The sequence below is a fragment of the Uranotaenia lowii genome, chromosome 1 (genome assembly GCF_029784155.1).
Source record: "Uranotaenia lowii strain MFRU-FL chromosome 1, ASM2978415v1, whole genome shotgun sequence".
NCBI lineage: Eukaryota > Metazoa > Arthropoda > Insecta > Diptera > Culicidae > Uranotaenia > Uranotaenia lowii.
This window is the reverse complement of record NC_073691.1, coordinates 29588459-29613639: the sequence shown is the minus strand read 5'-3', so window position 1 is coordinate 29613639 and position 25181 is coordinate 29588459. Positions and strand designations below refer to the sequence as shown.

Genomic DNA, 25181 nt, shown 5'->3' with positions numbered 1-25181 from the left:
ACATGGTGAAAGGTAATGAATTTCCCGACACGTGGGTGAAAAAAGTTTCCAAATCCGTCCACTAGGAGCGCCACAATGAGCAAAAAAATTTGTTCCAATATTAAATGAAGCAGACTTTAGAAATATTTTTTTCAACACGTGTTGAAGAAAAAAAACTTGAAGGTCACAGATCTTGAAAATGTTTTTGCATGGCATAATTTTCAAAATGTGCAAAAAGTGACAAAATTTCTATCACTTTTTCCCAACACCAGTGAACTTGCTCTAAGATTGCCAGAATTTTTTCAGCACGTATCCAGGCCAAACAAACTGAGCAATTTTTATATGAAAGCCTGGCAAAATCAAAGCATTCGATTTCAAAATGACTACCATGAATCCGGTCAATATCCGGGCAAATTTTGTCAAAACTCAGAAATTCTTCAACGAAAATCAAGAGAAAAATATGATTTTTTTTTCATCGAAATTCATCGATTGATTTTGAACCGTATTTTAGGCTTCCAAAAAACCTTTCATGGTTATTTTTTATTTCGTTTTGGAGGTGTTTGTTTTTTTTTGTACAATTTGCCAAATAAAGTGAAAAAATCCGGGCGAAATCCGTGCATTTTTCAATAGAATCCGGGCAACCGGCAGGGCCGGACTATTTTTAAATTTAGTATTAAATATCCGGGCGAACCCGGCAAAAACCGGGCAATCTGGCAACCTTACACTATACTCTTCACGTGGTACCAGTAAAAAGGATACTCCAAAGTGATTCCATATGGTGAAAAATGCAACTAAAGGTGATACGGTCAAAATTTGGTCCAGGGAAAACGCGAGTAAATCGGTGAAATCGTTTATTTAAAAAATCAAACAACATTTCTTTTTCAAGTTAAATTAGTATAAAATTCAGGGAAAATATTCAGTTAGGCTTCCGCTTTTCCAAACCCGAATTGCCAGGAATTACGCTTAACCCCTGCCATCAGATTTTGTTCTCCTGTCCCGGAAGCTGCTTGTAGCCGGCTTTGACGTAGGTTTCGTCGTCCATTACCACGCAGTCAAGCTTCGTCAGCATCGTCGTGTACAGCCTCCGTGATCGCCCTTTGGCCGTCGTATTTTGTTTATTATCGCGATTTGGAGTCACTACCTTCTTGTAAGTCGATAGTCCGGCTCGTTTTTTGGCTCGATGTACGGTTGTAGACGATACACCCAGCTTATTTGCGGCATTTCGGAGAAAGAGGTTAGGGTTTCGCTTGAAACTACCGGCAACTCTCTTTGTCGTCTCAGCGGCTTCCGGTTTTCGATTTCCCCCGGATCCAGACTTCCTGGCTGTCGACAAACGTTCCCCAAACACTTTAATTACATTTGTAACGGTTGATTTGGAAACTTTTAGCGATTTAGCCAGCTTTGCGTGCGAGTAGCTCGGATTTTCGCGATGCGTGAGCAAAATTTTGATACGCTGTTCTTCTTCCTTGGACGGCATTTTGACAACGGAAGAGTGAGTTCCAAAATCAAAGTAGGAGCAGCATTCCACATACACACAAACACACACACCTTCAAAATGAGTGGTGTTCAGGTATTCTTAATGCAAATTGAAAGAAATACGTCAAGTTGATATTGAAAAGACATACACTATCTTAGCCAATATAGGCTTCACAGACTGAATAAATAACGTGGACAACTTAAGATTAACATTTAACACCCAGTACCGAGATGGGAATCGAACCCATGCCATCAATGGACCAACGATTACCGTCTTACCACGCTAACCACTCGACCACCGTGACGTATTGATCAAATTTTGACCGTATCACCCTTTAGCCTGAAAGGAGCTCATTTCCGAAAATAGTTATTTTTGCTACAGGATCAAGGCCACTCAAAATTATTTTATTCTGAATAACCCAAAGCTGGCTAGATTGCCCGTTTTTACCTGGGCATGTTCGGATATTTGAAACAACTTTTGAGAACGGTCCGGTTCGACCCGATTGCCTGAATTTTATTTGAAAAAATTCCAGATCCGGCTTTCTTTACTTTATTTGCAAAATCAAACAAAAACTTTAATTAAATTATTCAACTATTTTGATTTTGGCGTATAAAAATGAAACTTTTGGAGCAAGTTTGGGACCGAAAATTGCGTTACGTAATATTTGAACGGCCCCATTTTAACAACATGATCATAAACGCTTTCTAGAAGCTTAAAATACAATTCATCATTAGCTTATGTGTTTCTATTTATGTTGTTGAGTAGATCCCGGATTTCGACCGAATTCGGATTGAAAATTTTGAAATCAAATGTCAGGTTTCTGATAAAATAGCCCGTTTACGTACAGGTAGGTATTTGACCCAATAACTGAATCCAATGCCTAAATCAAAGTCTCTTGAATTATTCACAGACTCTGAAAACGCGTTCTTTAAATTTAAAAAGTTTGCAGATAAATTTCAACATAACACTCCTTGGCGCACTTATCTTGGGGTTAATCAAAAATGGACATAATATTATCCAGAATCCTCTGTAAGCGAAGAAAACGACGTTAAACGGAAGAAAATTCGCTTTCAGCTTTCGCTGGAAATCAAGAAATTAAAACTTATAAATTTCTATGTTAATTTTTGCCCCATAGGGAAAGGCACTAGCATTTAAATTTCTCCGAATATAAGTATGGGTGATGAAAAAGGGAATTTAAATAAACAAAAAAACTGATTCTAGGTTCAATATGTTGAAAGCTCAAACAAAAGTTTTCCTCGGTTAATTAGCCACTGTCTTTATTCACACCATTTCGGGAGTGAATGAAAATAGCTGTTTGAAGATTGATATTAAAAATATGTACGTACAACTTTCTTTTGGATTGAGTTCTGTTCTTCCGTGATATGGCACAGTGACGCATATGCCAATTTTGGTTTTCGCTAATAAGAGCGTTTTTCGTTTTAATATTACGATGATAGTCAATAATCGACCCTGATTCTCCCCATTTTGCGGTACCAATCCAATTTCATGAAAATAAATAATCATTTATCCTCTAATTAAATTATTATTACAATTTGGAAAATTCAAAGGCTCAACAAAGTTTACAGGGTCAGCTAGTTTTTTTTGATAAAAATTCCAGGCAAACACGGATAAAAGCGGACAAGCTTATCCATGTTTTAAAAATCCCAAATTTTCAAGATTTTCAATCTTTTTTATGAAAGATCCGTTGTATTTGTCAAATATTTGTTTTCATGAACGAATATGTTCGCTTCTCTTAATGAAACACATGTTAAATAAATAACAAATAACAACAGTTTCCTTTTCACTGGAACTTGGCTAGGTATCAGAGAAACGTTGTTAAAAATTGGTTTTGCTTCAGTTATGTCAAATTGGTCTACGGTTGGCAAATCTTCAATCCTGCTGATATAATGAGCTGATAAACATTTTACTGCAATATGCTAAGAACAATATCCGAGGCATTCTGTTCGACGCCCAATGAAGCGCTTTATGTAGAGAATGGAGTACTTTCTTTCAAATTTCTGGTATTGAGCTGAAAACTGGACAAGGAAAGCAATTCACGGTGTGTTTCTAGAGGATGTTTACAAGAAAAAAAACAGTTACTCTATTTTTTCGGAATTTGAAAATTTAGCATTTTTTGAGTCATTTCCAGGCAAAATTCAAATATTTGGTCGGTGAGTCCCCTAACGATTCGTTTATGTTTTGAAGATTTCCAGTCTATATTTATAAATTTAAAGTTACGTGAATAAAAACGTCCAAAATCCTTTGATTGGTTCCCAAGGAAATATAAAAAATCTTTTTGTTTTAAACTTGTTCTTTGAATTGATTCTTTAATATTTGTATGCTCAGATGCATATGAATACGCATTTTACAAAAAAATTAAATTTTGAATGATACCTCTCGATTATGGAATTTTTCTTTATCTTTTACCTCAGATTAAAATTTAAACAAACCTCAGCAAACCAGTTTTAAATTGAGATTTAGAAATATAAGATTTAGTTAGAAGTAAAAATAATTGCACTTAAATCAGTACATTTTCGGCTACATAACATCAATATTTAATTACTTTTCTCATATTGAAGGCGAATAAATTTTCTTTCAATCATCTGAACTTCATTTTTGCGTAAGAATTAAAATGCTGTTGATATTTTTGAATTAATGAATTTAAGATGAAAATCTATTTTTTTTTTCAGGAGAAATTTCAATTTCATCGACAGTTTTAGACCAGATTTTTACATTTTAAGATTTTAAGTTTTCAAGGATTTCTATAATAAATTCAAACCAATGATTTCTGAAGGTTATTACCATAATTGGTATAAAATTGTAGAAATTGTAACTGTTTTACTGTAACATTTATGCTTCATTAATATTCTAATCATATAGAAGAACTGCAGTGTAAAATAGAATAACTAAAATAAAAATGGGATTAACATAATATGATGAATCTAACGCGCTTCAGACTAGTTTGCTTTCGATCATTTTCAATGCACTTTGGCCAACACTGTTGATTTTTTCAAATTAAAGATCGACAAAAAAAATAGAAATGCATTTTTTTGAATAATATCAAATAAATCACAGGTTTAGACATGATTCAGGAATTAAAAAAAATCATAAAAACTTTAAAATTCAATTTAAAACAAAGAATTCAAGAGATTATTACAGTAAAAGAGTGGGTTGAAAACTGTAGAAACTAGGATTATTTACCCTTAAAGTTAATGTTTGCTCTTTGAATAAAATTGGAGAATCACAGTGCACAGGAGGGTTACTAAAATTGGGCTTAATAATAGAAATAAAACGTTTTTTAGAACACTCCAGGTTAATAATGATCATTTTATCATGAGAAAGTTACATGCAAAATTTAGCAAGATTTAACTGCTGTATTGATTCGCATTGAGTCTGAAGTGCGAATGGGATTTTAAGACATTTGACTCAGGAGAAGGTAAAAAAACTGAATTTCCAACAAAAAACAAAAATCAACGTTTCCTTTTGAAAATAGATTTTCTTAATTATTTAAATGATTAAATTAAGACAAACGTTTCAACTCCAGATCGCATCACGATAAGCGTTATTGCAAAAAAAAAATATAGCGGTTCCTATTATTTACTGATTTTCTTAATCATTGAGTATTTTTAATAAAATACTACCCTCCAATGTTTCCACATTAAGAAAAAGACAAATTGGGAAAGCTTTTGAGAAGAATATTATTTGATGGGATGAAGAAAATGCAGAAAATAAAAAAAAAAAACATTCGAAAGCTTTTGTAGAGAATGGAATGTAGAATTGAGATGAAGGATATTTGGGATATAAAACTTTGTATTTAAGAAGAACTAAAGCCTGTAAATTAATGATTCCATTGAGAAAAGAGTTGAGAGGAAATGTAGAGATGAGACGAAGGATAAATTGAAATTAAATAAAATTTGTGGTATGGAGAATAAAGAAGTGGAATCAGAAAAACAAATTAAGAATATTTGGTGAAAAAAATGGTTTACGTAAAAGTTTTAATTGAGAATAGAGGTGAGAAGAAATGTAGGGATGAGATGAAGGATATGCAGAAAATAAATCAATTTTAATTCAAATTCAAATAAAATAATAGTTGTAATCGGCAAAACTGAAGATAAATAAAATGAAATAAATTTCTATGGCAACGTTTGCTGTTTTGGCAACATAAGGCAAACAAACAGAACAAAGTCAGTCATAGATCTATTCTTGTGAGCGACAGACGTGTCTAAGTGAATATCTGAATTGAGATTCGTAAAATCACGACACATTACTCTATTGCATTGATATTAACTTAAAAAAAAATAAAAATCTTAATAAGAAATACCAATTAAAAATATCTTATATATAAAAATGGAGGCGTTTTCTTTGTAAGAACATCAAGTATGAATGGTCGGTCGGAATGAAGTGAAATTTGGTATTCGAGGATTTTTTGGGTCAGAGATGGTTTGTATAATAGTTTCAAGAATCTCACTTTTTATGAAAGGGGGGTCCCCATACAAAATGATCTCTTCACATCTCTTCTTATATATAAAAATGGAGGCGTTTTCTTTGTAACAACATCACGTATGAATGGTCGGTCGGAATGAAGTGAAATTTGGTATCCGAGGGTTTTTTGGGTCAGAGATTGTTTGTATAATAGTTTCAAGAATCTCACTTTTTATGGAAGGTGGTCCCAATACAAATTCAACTTTATTTGTTACGATTTCCATAAGAATCGATTCGCGAGCACGATAAAGTTAAGTGAAGTGTAGATGAAATCAAACATATATTACGATTACATAAAAAGGTAAAACGAAGTTTACCGGGTCAGCTAGTTACAAATAAAAACTGACATGATGATTGGTTGTTATAGGATATGGTCTTTTGAGGAGTGTAACACCCCTGGTAAGAGCCCACTTCCCTTCTTCCTATCATTCCATTGCAAGGAGGAAGGAGTTCCAACTTATCATTGAAAAACTTCCCGTTTCTACTCACTCCAAGGCCAAATTTTATTCCATTGGATTTATCAGCTCTTGAGTTATGGGAAATGTACGGGAGATCCCTCTACACGACACTGGAAAGAAAAAAGGGTACTCAATATTCATAGAAACATTTTTTGAACATTTATACATTTCCATGCCGAAGTTGGTTCCTTTTGCTTGATTAGTTTTCGGGATATGTCAAAAACATATGGAGTCCCTTCCTCTTCCTGTTCTCCTGATAGGAATATTTGTCATACACAAATGCCCATCTCTGCCAAATTTGTTAGCATTTACTCGAAGAGTTTGTAACCATGCATGAGACAATCACAAATAAGATCGAAGAGTGGCGGAGCATACATGACCCTTTCCTCCGACCACAGAACGACCGGGTTCGAGGTGAACAAAAAAGAAACAAACTCTAAACTTACCGCGTTACTCCCAAGTTAACAAAATAAAGAATTACAGATAACATTTACTTATTTATTAGTTTTTGTACTTACTCTACACAGCAAAAAATTTCTAAAAGTACACGGAATCTAAAACACGAGTGATCTATTTTTTATTGAGTGTAATTACAAAAAGATGTAATTTTAAACTTCTTTCGATGTAATATTAGTCTATTTTCCAAAATTGAATAGAAATAAACTGTTTTGATTTAATTTTACACTGCATCATGCAAAAATCAACCGGTCAATGAAATTTATATCACAAACAGTGTAAAATTATATCTGTTTGGTTTAAAATTGAATGCAAGTATTTAAATTGTGCCTTTTTATATTTCAAGTAAGTTTGCGCATCGGGCACAAAGTAAACAAATTGGAAAATTATTCGGAAACGAGTCATTCAAAGGCATAGCTACAGGAGCACTTTAAGAGTCTTTAAAGTAGTAAGTTTATGAGACGTGAAATAAAGAATATGGTTGAAACTGATAAGTTTTCTCTCCATTACAGCAAGGTTAGATTTTTCGCAGCGGCTGATATCCGGCCAGTGATTATCCGGAGAAACTTTTGTCAGAACAATTCGAGTGTGCTGACCGAAAAATTATGATTTCCGGAACCATTCGAGGATGCTGATCATGCTGATTCGAAAAACGTCCCCGTGCTGGGAATCATCGGATGCAACAACAATATCAGCCTGACGTTTTCCGAATGTTTTTTTTATGTTCAGTTTCGGAAATAAATGTGAATTAAAAATGATACATGCGGCGTATTTATTCAAGACAAAAGCAAAAACCATAATATTTAGAAAAAATATCAATATTTACGATAATAAATTTTAAAATTTACATCCCTGTGTATTTTTACACGACGGCTTTTGTGATCCAATCTCGTGCATTGATTTCGATCTAAATTTACACGCCTCAAAAATTACATCCTCGAAAAAAATACACCGTGATAGAATTTTACATCAAAATCGATGTTCCGTTTTCGTGCATCGTTTTCGATCTAAATTTACACGAATTTTTCTTGCTGTGTAGGGTTAAAACTTATCCTCTATGTGTGTGTGTGTGTAATCGTGTGCAGTCTATCCCACGGCGGACGAATCTCGATCTTGCCTATCCGGATAGGATCAAAGCTGCGAATCTCGACCCCTCCTGGGTCTCTTCCACCCGCTTGGTACGCCGCTTGACTCTTATGCAGTTACTTGCATCGAAAACCACAAGCCTACGAGCACCAGAACAATCGTTTAGTTTCTTTCTGGGTCATTTAAAACGAATACCCATCTTACCGATCTCTAAATTCTCCCACTTCACTGTATGGTCGCGACCTTTTAACTCGCTCTGTTGCTGCTGAACTGTGAAAAGAAATTGGTTTCTGCTTTGGCGTAAGTTGGCTACCCTCATTTCATTTCACTTACTTTGCCCTTGACAAAATGGTGTTTAAGCAAACTTTCAAGGAGCCGCGCTCAGTATTTGTGGAACGTCTTCACTTCGCGCTTGATCAGCAACAATAGAACGAGAATATCTGTTGGACCCCTACACAAGCTCGATTGTGTTCGTCAATTCAGAATTGAGTGCCCCGAACTAATTAGTTCGATCATGTTCTTGACGTTGGGAGTCCTACCTGGTTGCCAGATGATGTTCTTCAGAACTTACGTGAATCGGTGGGCGTAGATCGGATGTCGTGCAAGAAGTATTAATTTGCTCATGACATTGTTTCGAGATTGTCGTTTTGAGTTGCATTCCGGTATTGTAGTTTGTCGACCACTCGATCGGCTGTTTTGTTTTATTAATTTGTTCTCTATTGGGTGCTCATATTTTTGGCGTTCTTCCAGTGCGCACGGGCGAAGCCTAGGCACGGCGTATGCGCACGATCGGTTGACTATTGACAACAACCGATCTAGATTTGGGCCTAACTGTGTGTTGTTCTGTTGTGAAGTGTAATGATAATGATGTTTTTTTTCTTTTTTTTTTTCTTCTGTAGACACAATATTTTTCAGTTTGCGACTCTTGTTTTGCCTTTGGGAGGGACAATAACCATTTCCGAGGACGGCACTTCTCCCCCTATGCCGCTTGTGACTTTGGAGCAGGTCACAAGTTCTCGAATTATCAAAAAATATATGGAAGCCTCCCATCTTACCTTCCCATTCCCTTCTGGAAGCAGAGAGGGCTCCCAAGTGGTCATTAAAACAGTTCTTGTTTCCACATTACCTCTCAAATTAGGTTGTAAAAAGTTCAATTAAACATGTGTATTACAAACAAAACTGCTATCTCCTAATTGTAAGAATTGAATCAATTGCTATACGATTTCTAAGCTTTAACACTAAAACTTTTAACACTTCTTTCTGTATCAACAGGTTTGCACCGTCCTCCCAAATCACTGGCGCTCGAACAAAACGCTTCCGGTGGCCTTCAAGGTGGTAGCCCTGGGGGAAGTCGGCGATGGAACGATGGTCACGGTGATGGCCGGCAACGACGAAAATTTTGCCGGCGAGCTCCGGAACTGCACCGCCATTATGAAGAACCAGGTGGCCAAATTTAATGACCTGCGTTTCGTGGGGAGAAGTGGAAGGGGTAAGTTGGATTTTTTTGTTTAAATTTTTAATTTTCTTTTAGAGGAATTGAAATTCTTCAAACCCAAAGCCCGTAACTGTGTAAGATTTGTATTCTTTTTTATTGGATGACAAAAAAAAAATTAACTCAAGACGCATCGAAGGGATTAACAGCACTTGCTCCGGATGTAGGCTGAGAGGAAAAAAAAAACACCAACCTTTCTCCTTTGGGAAACCGAAAAATTTATGCTTTCCAAGATTCCAACAATGATTATCACTTTCATCGTTATTATGTCTCAGAAGATTTAGCGAAGCGAGAAAAAAACAAATCCACTCCAAAAAAAAAGCGCACCCCCTTATCTCTATTTCTACTTATTTGCATTTTCACTGTCCATTTTGAACTCATCCCTTAAGTCCACTTTTACTTCGAGAACCCAGGGATGAGTGACACAAGGCAGCATAGAAAAAAAAATGCCTAACAAATCCTCTGACTTTCTTTCCTTTGGCTTTCCGGCAAGTCGGTGGCCACCGGCAAGGCTCAGAGCCAAACAAGGGATTATAAATTGTAAACAGTAGCATCTCATGTCTCGGTCCCCTAATTTGGCGCAGGCGGGCGAATCTCTCCCGGAGCGTTCTTAATTTTAATTTCCGGGAATTAAAAGTTTTTTTTTTCCGCCGTTTGGCTGCTGTCCATTTTTTTTTCACAAGCCGGTAGTCAGTTCTGGTTCCGGTAGGCCTACCGGGAAATTCTTTCAAGGGGTTTGTTTTAATTTTCGTCCATTTTCACTTGATTGTCCCCTTTTTCGCCGTGGCGAACGATTGTTTTTTTTTGAACGTGAAAATTCTTTACCAGTTGAAGAAAAGATACTTTTTTGGACACGGGCCACAACCGGGAAAAAGAAAATGAGCAGCTTCTTTCCCGTCGGTCGGTGGTGGCAATTAGATAATGAGTAATAAGAAGCTGCGGAGGCTGGGTTGGATTGAATCGATTTTTTTTCGGGTCGTTTGTTTATTCGAGTGACGATAGACTCAGAGTACCTAGAACCAAATCTCATGAAATTCTTCGGTTTTAACATAATTTTCAATCCAACAAATCAATGAGATCTGGAAGCAATAGCTTAAGTATGTTTTTAAATGGAAATGGATGGAAAATGGAAACAAAAATGTGATAAATAGTTTTCATTTGTTTTGCGTTTACATGTATTTCGTTCAAAATATTTGTATTGATCGATTTAATTTTATCTCTAGATTGAAAGTTTCACAAGTGATTTGTCGTGAAATAAGGATTTATTTTTGCTTTTCATCATGCATGAGAATTTTCAAAACATGAATGGCTTGAGTGAATAGTTGTCAATTTTGAGATTATAATCCCAAAAAAAATCTAAAAATTTACCTCAAACTTTTGGTTCAATACATCGGGGATTACGAAAGACAAAACTTTTAAGAGTTTTTTTTTTTCAATGAAAAAGATTTTAATAAACAACAAAAAACAATACCAAAAAACTGATGCCAGTAAAAAAGTTCTTAAACACAGCACATTGAAGTTGGTCAACGAAGCCGGGCCCGCGAAGCCTTTCTGAAATCGAAATATTTTCTCAAGTTATTCCTGCAACAGATAGTTATTTATTTAAAAGTTGATAAACATTTGTCGATTATTGTTTAAATATGTAATTCACGTGTTTTTGTTTGGATTTAATTGACAATTATTCAGTTTGGTGACTTTTTTCCCATATATTTTAACATTCAATGTAATTTCCTCAAAGCAATAAGTGCAATTTTTTGTCAGAAACGTTATATTGGAGTTTCAGTTTCTAATTTAAAATACAAGTTCCCTAATTTTTCTTGAAGACTTTTAAATTCAAAATCAATAAGTAATAGCAAGTCGACAAAGACAAATACAAGCATCGGAAGGCTATTGATGAACACACACATATATAGAATCTCAGTGAATCTTCTTGTTTCTTTGAAGAGATCAAATTTACTAAGATCTAATGCGTACATATTTCAAGGATATGATGGCTAGCAGCTAACAAATGCTAAAACCACCAGCACACAGAAAGAGTACTATGTATGCCGTGACCGAGATTCGATCTCTTGACCTCTGGCTTAGAAGACTTGAACGCTATCCTTCAGGCCACGGTCGACGACAAATGATGATGATTTTTTATAATGCTGTCCAAGGAATGTATTATAAATTTCCTCAGCAGAAATTTTTTTTTTGAAAATATAATTGTTTTATCAAAATGGATGAAACTAATAATTTTGAATTACAGATAAGCCTCAAAATTTCGGAAAAAAAATCAATAAAGTTGATAAAACCCAAATTGTCGTTTGTATTTGATCTCAAAAGTCTGTGAAAAATTTCTCTGATTTCAAACCAAACGTTTACAAATTTAGTCTTTTCATATTAACCTTGTTAAGAAATTTTCTTAAACATACGTTAAAAATCCAGGAGCACTGAAATTTAATTTTTAAAATTTGTTTTAAAAGAGTTTAAAGAAAAAATTACAATAAAGAAGGTAAACTCTAGCCCAAATTTTTAACTGTAATTTTCTTGGGAATCAATAAAATTATTGTTTCTCCCAGAATCAGCTAATTTTATCAACATGTTATGTTAAAAATATTTTCTCACCAATTGCAGGAAAAAATCAGGACTTTGAGAGCAAATTTCAACTGTATTACATTTTGGAAATACACTTAGGAAATGCGTCCAGAAAACCAAAATTTCGACAAGTGAATTTGAACCAGAAAAAATAAAAATATATCTCTCGTTTTTGCTGTGATATGCATTGCCCCAAAAGAGTTTTGAATGAAAGTTATGTGTAGGCTCCGTAGTTTAAAACAAAAAAAAAAATTTTATATGGAAACGAGTCAAATGTTTTATGTATCGTAGAAAGAATTTGATAAATTTCCGTTTTTATGGAAAAATGTGATGCAAAGAACGTCTATGTTTGGAAGAACAAGTGTTTGCGAAGAAGTTCAAGTTAATTGAAATAAATCTATATTTTCCAAAACAACAACAAACTCTGACGTTGATTTAGTGATGTATCTTATCATTTTCGGCAGATTTTATCCGTTTTTTAAGATTTGTAATAAATAACATTGATTACCGAAAAAACCGCTTACAATATGTTTTTTCACGTTTTTTCAATGTTTTTTCAACTTTTGATTATTTAGCCAATCTTCTTGTTATTATCTAAAGAGTTCTGCAGATAATTGACGAGTGTTATTTGATATAAGTGCGGCCCTCCGAAAAGATTTTTAATTAAAACTGGGCCGTTGGTTTTAAAGTTTGCTCACCCCTGTACTAAAATACTTTAAAAAAAATAGAACCTAATCCAAGAATAACAGATTATTCGGACAAATAATAACATTTAAGTTCGAATAACACAACTGAACAGCTCTGAAGACGTTTTGTCGACACTTAAAGGAGGGGGTAGGGTCTAACGGGTAAAAAAAAACACCATTTTCGCGATTTTTTTCTAGAGCTATCGTTCAAACAAATGTATGTTACAAATTTTTTGCATGATACAAAGCATTGTTAAAAGAACATTTAGTAATTTTTTCGTAGAAAAATATTTAAAAATGAACCGGTGACGGAGCACTTTCGAGGATGCCTTTTAGAAAACAGGATTTGCGGTGGACACTGTATCTCAGCACAGAATCATCTGAAATCAAAAAATCAGAGCAAAATATTTTTAATAGATGTTTTTCTGAACCCCAACGTTTCTATTTAACTATAAAAAAAATTATGAAATTTTTGTGGCTGTTTGAAGTAAAAACTACGATTTTTCACGAAAAAATCCGCCATTTTTTATCTGTAAAATCTCCCCAAAGTAAAAAAAAAGAAAAACTTTGGGGTCTGGTATTTTATATGTAGAAAATATGTTCCAAATTTGAAAAGAATCGGATAAGTAGTTTTCAAATGACGATGTCCACGGACTTTAAAAATGTGCTATCGAGAAAAACGCGTTTGAAGTTTCTGCTCTTGCTTTCTTGCAGTATTAGAAAGGAGGAGATAATGGCCTATAATTTCTACAGTTTTGCTTCAATTGACTTGAAAATTTGATATAACATTCTTGAAACGTTTTACAATAAGAAAATAAAAAAATAAAAAATCGATTTTTTGAAAGTGTTAGACCCTACCTCCCTCTTAAAAAGCAAGGGCCCTAATGGTTGAAAATTGATCTTTGAAATTGTTGATTTATTTCAAAACTATTTTGCAAATTTCTTCCTACCATTGTTCGCCGCGTGCCGGAAGATGTTTATGATTGATTGTGAATGAAAAAATTATTAGAATTTTTTAATTTTTTTGTATTTATTTAGGAGACCTTTTTTGACATTCGGGTCTGTTAGAATTTCTAAATCGGATGAATTTCCAGCAATTTCCCAGGAAATGTTTTTTTTTCCAAAAAAAATGTTATTTATTTTTTATTTTCGTAGTAATCCGGCTCACGACATAACTTGATGAACATAATTCTTAAATTCACTCGGTCTATGGCAACCGTTTTCCAATTTCTCGGACATCCCACATTCGCTAGATCACGGTCCACTTGGTCTAACCACGTCGCTTGTTGCGCTTCTGCTCGTCTCGTTCCTACCGGATTCGTAGCAAACACCTGTTTTGCAGGACAGTCGTCCGGCATTCTCGCAACATGTCTTACCAAGCGTATCCGGTCAGCCTTAACCACCTCCTCGATACTGGATTGGCCGTGGAGTCGCGCGTGCTCGTGGTTCATCCTTCGCCTCCACACTCCGTTCTTCTGCACGCCGCCAAAGATGGTTCTTAACACTCGTCGCTCGAATACTCCGCGTGTACACAGGTCCTCCTCGAGCAATATCCATGTCTCGTGCCCGTAGAGGACAACCGGTCTAACGAGCGTTGTGTACAGGTTTCACTTTGTGCGGGGTTCAGTTTGCGATAGATCTGTCTCTAATCCGACTAATTCAATCTGAATCCAGTTTGGTGCGGATGTACTTTAACTGCGATGAAGACGAAAGGCAACCGGTTGATGTTATCGTGGCCTCTCAGGAAAACTCCGTTTCTGGGCAAGACGATACGGTACCAAGTCTGCTTCTTGCAGATCGGCGGTGGTTAGCGCTGGGAATGGGTTCCTCTCTAACTTCCGTGCAGCTGCTTTCAACAAGCAGAGGTATCGCATGCAGTGAGCGATGGAGTGAGTTTCTCGTTACTGGAGTACATTCTGAAGATACGATCTGCAAACTCGTCATCCTTCACAACAGCCGGAAGCGCAGCAACTGGACCTCTCATCTCACTTGTTGAAATGGTTTGGCATGCTGACAATTCGATTCGTGCCATGGAGATCTAGTCCACCAAAGCGAATGATTGACGAGCTCAGGTGGACTTATTCCAGGTGAAAGTTCGTCAGCTGGATTCGATTCTCCACGAACATGAATCCATAAGTTCCTATCTGTCGAGTTCTGGAACTTAAATAGACACTCGGTCGGACATAAATATCTTCCAGCGGTTAGGTGATGATTGTAACCACTGAAGAACCGTCGAGGAATCAGTCCAAAAGAACACTTCGGCAGGCAACCTGAGAGCACGTTTGACCTTCTCGGGTAAGTTGACAGATAGAAGTTCCAAACGGGCAGTGCTCTGGTGGCTCTTCAGCGGTGCGACCTTCGACTTCGATGTCAGCAATAAGATACGGACGACTTGATCACATTCGGACCGAGTGTAGCAAAAGCTACCGTAAGCTTTCTTCGACGCGTCCGAGAAGAAATGCATTTGAAAGGATGTGTTATTTTTGGAAGACTCCTATCGAGGAACTTGGGAAGTGACAATGGTACTCTGCATGCTGTGAAACTCCTTCTAATCGGCCTGGTACGACGACGCTGGCATTAGGCGATCCCATCCAAAAGATTATCCGTTCTCTGCTCGAAGTCCCCACAAACGCTGCATGAACAAACAGTTTGACGACGGTAATAATCAGTCCAACCAAACAAAGTGGATCAAAGATCTGTGCGGTGTAGGACATACTCTTGCGGTTTGTGAGCTTACTGGAGTTGTACTTTAGAAACATTGGATGCTCATTTCTTGAGTTTAACTTGAGTCTTGAGTCGTTCTTGAAAACTGGAGCGGCAACAGAAAAACGACTGATTTCGTTCCCAGTAAGGGGCTGTAAGGTGCGGGTGGCCAAAAATGATGCTGAAACAAAACCGTGGGTCACAGTCTGCAGCTCAAACGTTGCGAGAGGTTCCTTGGGACTTCGGCGCCAGAGAATTCATCGGTACGTATAGTAGTCCAGGTGCAATTGTGTTTGGCGGTATATCTTCTCAATGTCAGCTACGAGTGCAATTGGGTGGGTACGGAAGGGCACAATGTTCGACAGTAGATCGTCCTGGATAGTGGATCCTACCAACTGCATATTGTCAAAAATAAAACGGACCTTGCTGCTTGTGCTTTACTCGTTGAAGACTGGATGATGTGGTAGCTAGCAGTGAGGAATAGAGTCGTCCACTTGATCATGTGGCCCAAACGTTCGTAGTCGGTCATGGAACAAATGTAGGCTTTTCGAGTGGCAGGATCTTGCTTAAGTCTCCTCTCTAGACTTTGGAAGCGGCGCTCGGCGATGGATCTTGATTCCACCAGGGGAGTGACAATCTGGCAACGAAACGACCGAACGTACATTATGTAGCATTATGAAGCACTGAACACCTATTTCATGTCTACGTGGCATTTTGATTCCTGGAAATGGGTATTGGGTCTGGACAGGAATGGAACACTCTAAATAGCATAAACACCACTTACCAAATTCACTTTTTGTCGGACATTCTTCTTACAAAACGGCGACCGACATAAAATGGTTCGACGGATTGACTCAATAAAGATATCAGGTTTTCAAGGCGTTGGCTGTCAATACTCCAAATACCAATGTCATTTGTCTTAAAACAGAAATTTACCAAAATCTAGTTGAGTATAAACGGTAGAATTTTCGCAATTCACGTAACACGCAATGTTCAGTCCTACAAGTGGGCTGAAAGTTTGAAGGAGAGCGCGAGAAAAGAGATGAGAGTCATCGGCCAATCAGCGAGCAGCAGTTGTCTAGCCGAAGATATAAAAAGGTGCGCTGCCGCGCCTGTGGAGTCATTCGTTATCAATCCACCAAACCGTCAAAATGGGACGGTCTTGTAAATAGTGTAAATTGTTTGAGTGATAAGTTAGAGAAAAGGAATAGAAAGTAAATCAAGATAGAGTGTCTTGTTCTACTTCGCAGCTTCGTACCGACGCTTGGCTCCCGGGTCCAGCTGCCACAATCGGCTCTTTCCAGAGCCCTTCCATCTGAAAGAGTTTGGATCTCGGTTAACCAGGCGACCGAAATCGCACCGAGCCTTGGCCGCCGGGCAGCGTCATGAGAACTTGCCTCTACTGATGGGACAACCATGCGTGGTCTCTTGAGGTTCTCTTTAGTCCTTGAGGTCCTCTTGAGTTTTACGAAGCTTTCACATAAATCCGGTCTTGGCCTCCAGGCAGACAGCCTGCGGGCTTGCCTCCACTGTTTGGCAACTACCATGGGGTTGTCATAGCCTAATCCTTGAAGAGGAAACGGCAAGTAGTGGTAGTTTCACCAAAGCCGCTCCTCCCTACAGGCCTATGGCTTTTCCTGGCCATAACACGCAAAATTTAATAAAAATCAATTTAATTTTAAGAAAAATCTCACAATTTGATCAAATATGAAGATTACTAATGTTTTTTTTTTCAACGAAGAATATCAGTTGCCATTTGACAATTGTCGTAGATAACGTTTATATTCGTTAAATGCGAGTCTTCACATTTAAAATTTAAAAAATCCATCTGATTCACTGTACCATGACTTTGGATCAAAATCTATTTTAAGACCATCTATAGAGTTACAAATTTGTTAAAAATTGTATTTCACAAGAAATTCTTCGGATTAATTTTCTCATGATAAACCTCAGGGAGGGCAGAAATTACGCCCTAGAAATTTCCAACGACAAATGGCTCTATAACCGGCTCCACCTTCCGGCAGCATCCGCCAACATATTATTTTCATTAAAATTCATAAAACATCTTCTAATTTATCTTCCTCTAACCAGCACGCTCTGTCCGTGATAGGACTAGGTACATGTTGCTAACTTGAAAGAAGGCTTTATAGCTTCTCTCTCTAAAACCAGCATCATCGCTATCATCTTCATTTATGCTCCCATAAAGACCAAACATCTACTATTTAGGTAGATTTTCCCTCTTATTTAGGTGGCTGCTGTTTTTCCGGGAAAATTTGTATTATTAAGGGTGGATTTTTACCTGCCGACGCATTTAGGATGTTGATCCAGTCGCTGGAAAAGTTTTTCCTCTCTCTCAGTCCGTGGTCCGGATGGTTATAATTTGTATTGCGGAAGGGATTTTTCGGGGCGTCATCCTTCGTTGGATCCTTTTTTTTCGGAGTTGGGGTGTGGGGAGCTGTTTGTATTTTTGTCCCATAGTTAGTTGGTCTCTTAATTTAGACACTTTCGCAACTGTACTCCAGAAGCCACCACCTTGGAGGGCCACCTTTTTGTTTCCACAAATAAGCATAATTAATATCCGCTCGTTGGCAAATTATTGGATACCTTGAACAAAAGGCAAGGTTTTTCCTCAGGGATTAATCCATCCTTTAAAGGTTTTCAAATAAGACTCATTTGAACTTTGATCCACAATTGTGTAAAGATTTTTTTTTTAATTTCCTTAGCTGTTCTTATTTTTTGACTTGTACCTACTAAAGCTTAGTTCTTTTAGAAATGGGACACTTTCTTTTGCTAATAGCTCGTTTAATAGTAATCGGACATTCAAAATTTTGACAGCATTTTGTTGCCTGTAAAAAGTACTATCCGACCTATTTTTTTTTCAAAATTTAAAATTTACGCGTTTTTGAGATATTTACGATGCAAGAGAAAAAGGAAAAAATAATTTTGCATTCAAAATCCATCATTATCAAATTGATTGCCGACAAAACCGTTGATTATTCAAAGAACTACTGTTTGTGAGTGGTGGAAAAGTATGGAAATACTGTCAAAAATGTTCACAAAGTTCAAATCAACCATTGGAGTGAAGCATATGATCGGCAACTTCGGCTAAGGGTCATCAGGGAAGTCAAGTCTCATACCAGCATTTTTAATTTTCAATAAGCGAACAACTAAGGGTAGATCGCTGAAATTTCAAAAAAAAAAAATTTCTCCGATAAGCTGAAAGTGTTGCCTCCTAATGAGTCATTCAAACCTAACCTGAAACAACCTTTTTTTTGCCAGATTCACAGCTCATAAGCTGTATTACTGGTTCCGAGGCTATGGGACACATGATTTCCTGATGAACGACATAACTTATGAAATACCCTATTTAAAACAAATTCCAGCGTTTGAATCCTATACCACTTCTGCTCGTGGCAAGGTCCCGAGTATATTAAAGTATGTATTTACTTATTATTTTGTATAAAATATAATGATTTGCCAAAACTCTGCTCCTGGGGAAAAAACAACAATATTCAAAACGAAAGCTATGGTTTTCACTCTTTTCAAAAGCCTAAAAAGAGCAATCTATTATGTATCCTTCGCAACTTACGATCTATACTAACCGAATATACTTTAATTTCAATCTCCTCATGGTTTTACTTCGTCATTGCCAGATTTTGCCAGCAGAAATTCCATTTAAAACGCTCAAAAAGTGGCTCAAAAATAATCAAATTGGTTAATTTCGAAACAGCTGTATCCACTAAAGTGGCTTCAGTTTCTTTTAAAAGAGAAGTATTGGTCCGAAAAGTATCAGAAATTGAAGAAGGGGGATGTAGCCACCTAAAATACAGATTAGACGGAGTATTAGTTTGAAAAACTGATCATTATCATGACTGAAAAAAGTGTGCGCTGGCCGAAGGGAGGTACCAAGAATAAAGAAGAATTATTCTTACAAAAAAACGATAACTATTTTTTTTTTAATTTTTTTATGAATTATCATAAGATAACCTCCATTTCCTTCATAGAAAGTATTTTGATCAAACGAAAGGTTTCTGAGATACACGCATTCGTAACTGTCCCATTTCTAAAAGAACTAAGCTTTAATTTGAACTTATAAGTTTCACTTTAAAAACATCGAGTCGTCTTAAAATTCATAGACCATGATCCCTTGTATCTTCTCCACCATTAATGAAAATTTCTTTTAACTGTTCTCATTTACGTACTACTCACATGAATTCTTGTAAACAAGCTTCTCATTTGACACCCCTGCTCCAATTCCTGGCAACATTATACAAATTACACATATTAAAATCCGGAGAAACCTTCAAAAGAAATTTTTCTCCACACACTCCAAAGGAAAAGAGCGTTGAAACTAATCCTGGGGTTGAATTATTCACACATCGACAAATGGGAAACGCAGGAAGTTCGCAGACATATCGTCGTCATCGTCGTCGTTTCATCCCGCATCAGCTAAGGGGTATTCAAAGCGAAAAAGGTATGCTGGGAATAAAAAAAAAACAAACCAGCAGCTCACATTTTCCACAATTCCGGTGCTAAGGTTCAGGAATTCATCCATTCGGGTTTTCCTTGCTAATGGAAGACGTACATATATCGTAACATCACAGAAGGGTTCAATCTCTCCGGTTTCCTTTCAGAGGGAAAAGTGCGTGGAGGTTCACCTTCACATATCTCACCGTATGAGTTTTCGTTTTGACAACTTTCATCCACGTTGTTCGGGGAGAAGTTTTCCTTTTCGGGACTTTTCCCGCATCTTTCAGTTTGACACTTTCGGTGGACGTTGCCGTTCGTTCGCCGGAATAAAAGGGTTCTGTAAAAATTAACCCCCTAATTTCAGGTGGTTCTGACAAGAGACACAGTCACAAGGTGTAACCTTTTCTCGGATGTGTCTCTTTATTTGATTGTTACCTCTTTCGGGGTGCTTACGGTAATTTGATTGAAAGAGTTCAAAGTGATATTTTTGGGAGTGTCTATTCAATACCAACGTTTTTCACTTCTTGCTTCGATAAGGTATTAATTAAGCTTGTTTTGAAAATTATTGTGCAGATTAAGGAAAAAACAGAGATTTTGAGGTATATTTTCATATTTATCTATAAATTAAATTTTTTAATTTGAAATGTCATCAATTTATCGTTTGGATGTGACGATCTCTACAGACAGATTTTGTGTTTGTTTGAAAATTTTCATAAAATTTACAAAAATATCAATGAATTTAGAATTTCAAACAATTGTTTAAAATTTGAAAAAAAAAATTGTTCATAAACCTCGTGGTCAAAGCAAGAGTTTCAGTTGGAAACTTAAGAAGCATTGTAGGAATTGTACGAAAAAATTAGCTGGCCTAGAATCTCCCAGGATTAACCTTCCTCAAATTACCTGTTATAAAACTCTCCACATTTATGGGTGGTTCGTAAAGCATCTACATCAACCTTTTAAGTGAACGTGAGTCACTTAAGTGATTAACATTCGTTCCCCTCTTCCCGAAACAGTCCACAGGTTCGGCCAGGTCACTTTCAACATTCTTTGGAAGCTGGTTTTCAGTTTAAAAGATTTGAAAATATGAGGCAGCGAGTTGAAAATCTTTAGCTTCTTTAGAAACTATAAGTCAGAAAGAGTAACATCATCTCTAAATGAGGTCGATGAAGGTTAAAAAAACTTTAACTTCATAACACGGAGAGTTTCTGAGTAGCACAAATCGATTTTGAATCAGCAAGTAATAATTTTTATCTTTGCTTCACTCACATATTTTACTATTTTAAAACTCCGCAAAAATAAATAATTAAATTTTAACTAAACTTTTTTAGAAAATCCTTCCCAGCAAACATTTTTGAAACTATATCCTTTTGCTATTTTGATATACATCCCATATACATTATAGAAAGATCGTATGAAAGTTGAAAAAAAAAGCATTTACCTACCAAAGTGGAGGCAATATACAAAAAAAAATATATTTCTTTCTAAAGCGACGAAAATTACACCAATTCGGCGCTATTCGACACCTTATTTGTACTTATTCGAAGAATGCAAATCGCAGCCAAAGACAATATTTTTCAGTTCTCTCATTGGTCAATATCACTCAATTCCGAACTGATTTCAGTCATCTGGATGCACTGCTGGTTGCAGAAAGAAAATGCGATGATTTTCCTACTTGAAGCCTGCGCGGGGGCAGAAATCATTAAAAAAAAAAAAAAAAACAGAACGGAATTTCTATCATATCCGATTTAAACTGACTTCAGAGGACATCTTATACGATCATTCCACTGGAGTTGGAATAGCAATTCGCAAAACCGTTAAACGACTTAAGTTATCATATCTGATACAATTTCATGTTCGTTTGTCCAAATCTTATGATTCTGCTTTGGGACATTTCGGACCTGAAAAAAAAACAAATTTTCAGGGTGATGGAAAATTTAAGAGAAACATTGGGGTAAACGAAATTTTTTTTGTATGGTTTTGATAACCGCATTTTCTTGTGGTTTTCTTTAATTGATATTTTTCAGAGATTTACGAAGAAAAATAAAACTGCTGTTTTTAACGTTTCAACTTACTAATTTTCAGCCATCCTCAGAAAAAAAAACTTGTTTTGCCGCGTGTTTCCTTTAAGGCCGTCGTACGGCTCGTACAAAAAATCAGCAGTTTTATTTTTCATCGTAAATCACCGAAAAATATCAATGAAACAAAACCACGAGCCAAAGAGAGTTTCTCGAAGAGATACAACGGCTTTCCGACAAGACTTAATCCCGCAACCTCCGCTCCAGAACGACAGGGCACGTTAGCCAACTGCACCACGGTGAATGTGATGGTATCAACCGACTCGAGCGTGCGAGTTGAGCTCCATCGGTCAACTCCAGAACCTCCCATCGATACACTCCATCCATGTTTATCCCGCATGTGTACTATTTTCTTATTGATCTATCTTGCAGCGATGCCACATGTACCGATTTATCGGTAGTTATACCGAATTTTGAGCAAATTTTCTACCAAGAATCTGTATAAATTCACCGAAAGCCGATTTTGGGAAAAAACATACCGATTTCATATCGATTTTTTAAATTTTTGGTATAAAATTTGGTTTGGAAGTAATAATACGTAAAGATTTTTCATATTTTAAACTATAATCGGTAATTTCTTCAGATTTTAAGAAAATTATTTACATACCTTAATGTTCGGAAGAGAAATAATTAAAAAAAACTTTTAGAAAATGACCGAACACAACATCTTAAAAGCGTGTTTTCTCAAAATTTGCTTTCATGCAATTATATCTCTACACAGCAAAAATTATTTTCTGTAAAATTACGCAAATGTCCTATAACAAAAAGGAGCATGACATTTACCGTAATTTTACAGGTCGAAAAACAAATTACGTGACATTTAATTTTCAGTGTACAACTTTTTAACAGGACATTTGCTGTAATAATAAATGAATCTTCGTTAACTTTCAAGGAAAACAATTTAAAATTACAGATTTTGTTAATAACAGGTTGATTTATTTTAAAGGTTGTAGTTTCAGTGACACGTAATAGTCATTTTTTTGTGTATTTGGTATCAAAGGCCTCAATTATAAAAAATCTCAAGTTTGCAAAAATTTTCAAATACAAATTATTACTTAGAATGTATAGTATAAACCTTCTAAGAATTCTTAAAAACTAATAAAAAATGAATAAACAACAGAAAATAGTAACCACACAAGATACTTAAGGTAAGGCATTTACAAAAAAAGGATTAAATATCAGATTTCAGAATCATTACCGAAGACCAATTTTCAATCATTACAAAATATCGTTTTTTTCACCGATTTTTCGGATTTCCATACCGAAATAAAATGTTATTGGGTAGCAAAATTCCGATTTAATTGTGGCCTCACTGCTCTCTTGTTTTCAAATCGACCGACACGAGCGTACAAGCAGCGATGCCACACGTATCGATTTTCCGGTATTTGTACCGATTTTTGGGCAAAAATTTGAACAAGAATCGGTATAAACCGATTACCGATTTCGGCAAAATATACTGATTTCATACCGATTTGTAGAATTTTTATCCTAAAATCAAAATTTGTTTTACTTTACTTTTTCATTGCAAGTATTTGTTTAAAGAAAATTTGTTAGGAAGTTTACAGTGTATGCTTTTTTATATACGCCTGAATATAGCGATTTTTAAACCGATTTTTGGGATTTATATACAGATAAAAGATTTTTTTGGGTTCGAAAATACCGATTTCAATGTGGCATCACTGCGTACAAGTCAAGCTAGCGCAACACCTTCCTGTGTACTTAACTGGTCTGAACGGAATCTTGAGCAGCGAGCTCGATCGACAAAAATCCCGAATAGATGAGTTGTGATTAGGGTTGTCAATGTGCCTCGTTTTCGGAGGCTTATCCTGATAGCTAGAACTTTTCGCAATATTTTTGATACGATAACTTTGAGTGAAAACCTGTTAAATTCAAAATAGAAAATTCTTAAGAATAAATGGAATAAGCTCTATCGGCAAATTGGCATTGATTAACCCGATTTCATTTGGTCCTCCGTTACGTTACTTTTTACATATTGAGGTAAATTTTTGACAATTTTTTTTCCGAGATAATACCAAATTTTGACAAATTTCGCTTATTCCAATTTCCGTTGGTCCCACCCTTTGTTGATTTTGAGGGTATAAAAACCAACACTTTGAGCGCTTTGAGGCACACCTAAATCAATCCGATTGGGCTGAAATTTTGCACAGGTCAGTTTTTTGGGCCAATCAACAAAATGTACATAGTCAGTTTTCAAAATTGAAACTTTTCCCTTAAATCTATTGCAACCCTTATCATCATGATCGATAACTAAACCTATTTTGTAAGAAAACCGAAAAAAAGTTATCAGTTCGGCTATTTTTGACGTAGAATTACGTCTTACGGCAACACTATAGGGGGACAAATTGAAATTTGCGAACGAATCTCGCGTCACGAAAAACGCCTCATTGAGAGACATCACAGGATAATGACGTCATCAACAACGCCTGCTTTGATGGGTTTTGTTTTTCCCTACCTACGAAAGGTATAAAACAAAGGAACCGTCGGTCGGTCTACTCGGTTTCTTTCTCTGATTGTCGTCGAATTGAACAGACGTTTGCTGTCACAAGGTCCGATTATGTTGCATGGTCGGTTTATGTCACATGGTCCGATTATGTTTTATGATCCGATTATGTCACATGGTCGATTATGTTGCATGATCCGATTATGTCACATGGTCGATTATGTCAAATGGTCGATTATGTTCAGGTATCAGGTATCAGAAAAGGGGTAGGCTTGATAGCGGCACGTTATCCAAACAAACGGGAAAATTGTGCCTAGCCTTTTTTTTTACAGATTTCATCATATACCTGAGAAACCTGAAAACCATAAAAGGATTAGAAAATAAATAAATATTTAGGGCATAAAGCCGATCCACGTAGGGATTTTAAAGCAATGAAGCTTATAACCACATTGGGTGAAAAATGACAGATTGTTATTTAAGTTTAAATCTTAGAATAAGATACACTTATAACAGGATAGGCGAGAGTACATAAAAGCTTTCTAGCAAACGAAAAACAGGCATATATGAGCTAAAATGAATCACACATTTTTGATTCACAACTGCAAAATTCAGAAGATTTGAGTTTACAATGATCAGAAAGTGTTCTAACCAGGATGCTACAACTACAATAAGGGCTAATAAACGATTTTATAATGGCAAAGTTGGCATTTAGCCTATCCACTTAGGGATTTTTAAGCAATGAAGCTTTTTTTAAATCATAATATCGGAAATAAGGACTT

General features: G+C 36.1%; 1 protein-coding gene across 2 annotated transcripts in view; it reads left to right on the top strand.

Moving 5' to 3' along the window:
- LOC129739613 (segmentation protein Runt) overlaps nucleotides 1-25181 on the top strand; it is a 127967-nt gene that overhangs the window by 26125 nt on the left and 76661 nt on the right. For both annotated transcript variants that reach the window (XM_055731093.1, XM_055731094.1), the window contains exon 3: nucleotides 9211-9427. In XM_055731093.1, the coding sequence (XP_055587068.1) occupies nucleotides 9211-9427 (217 nt within the window). The remainder of the gene's footprint in view (nucleotides 1-9210; nucleotides 9428-25181) is intronic.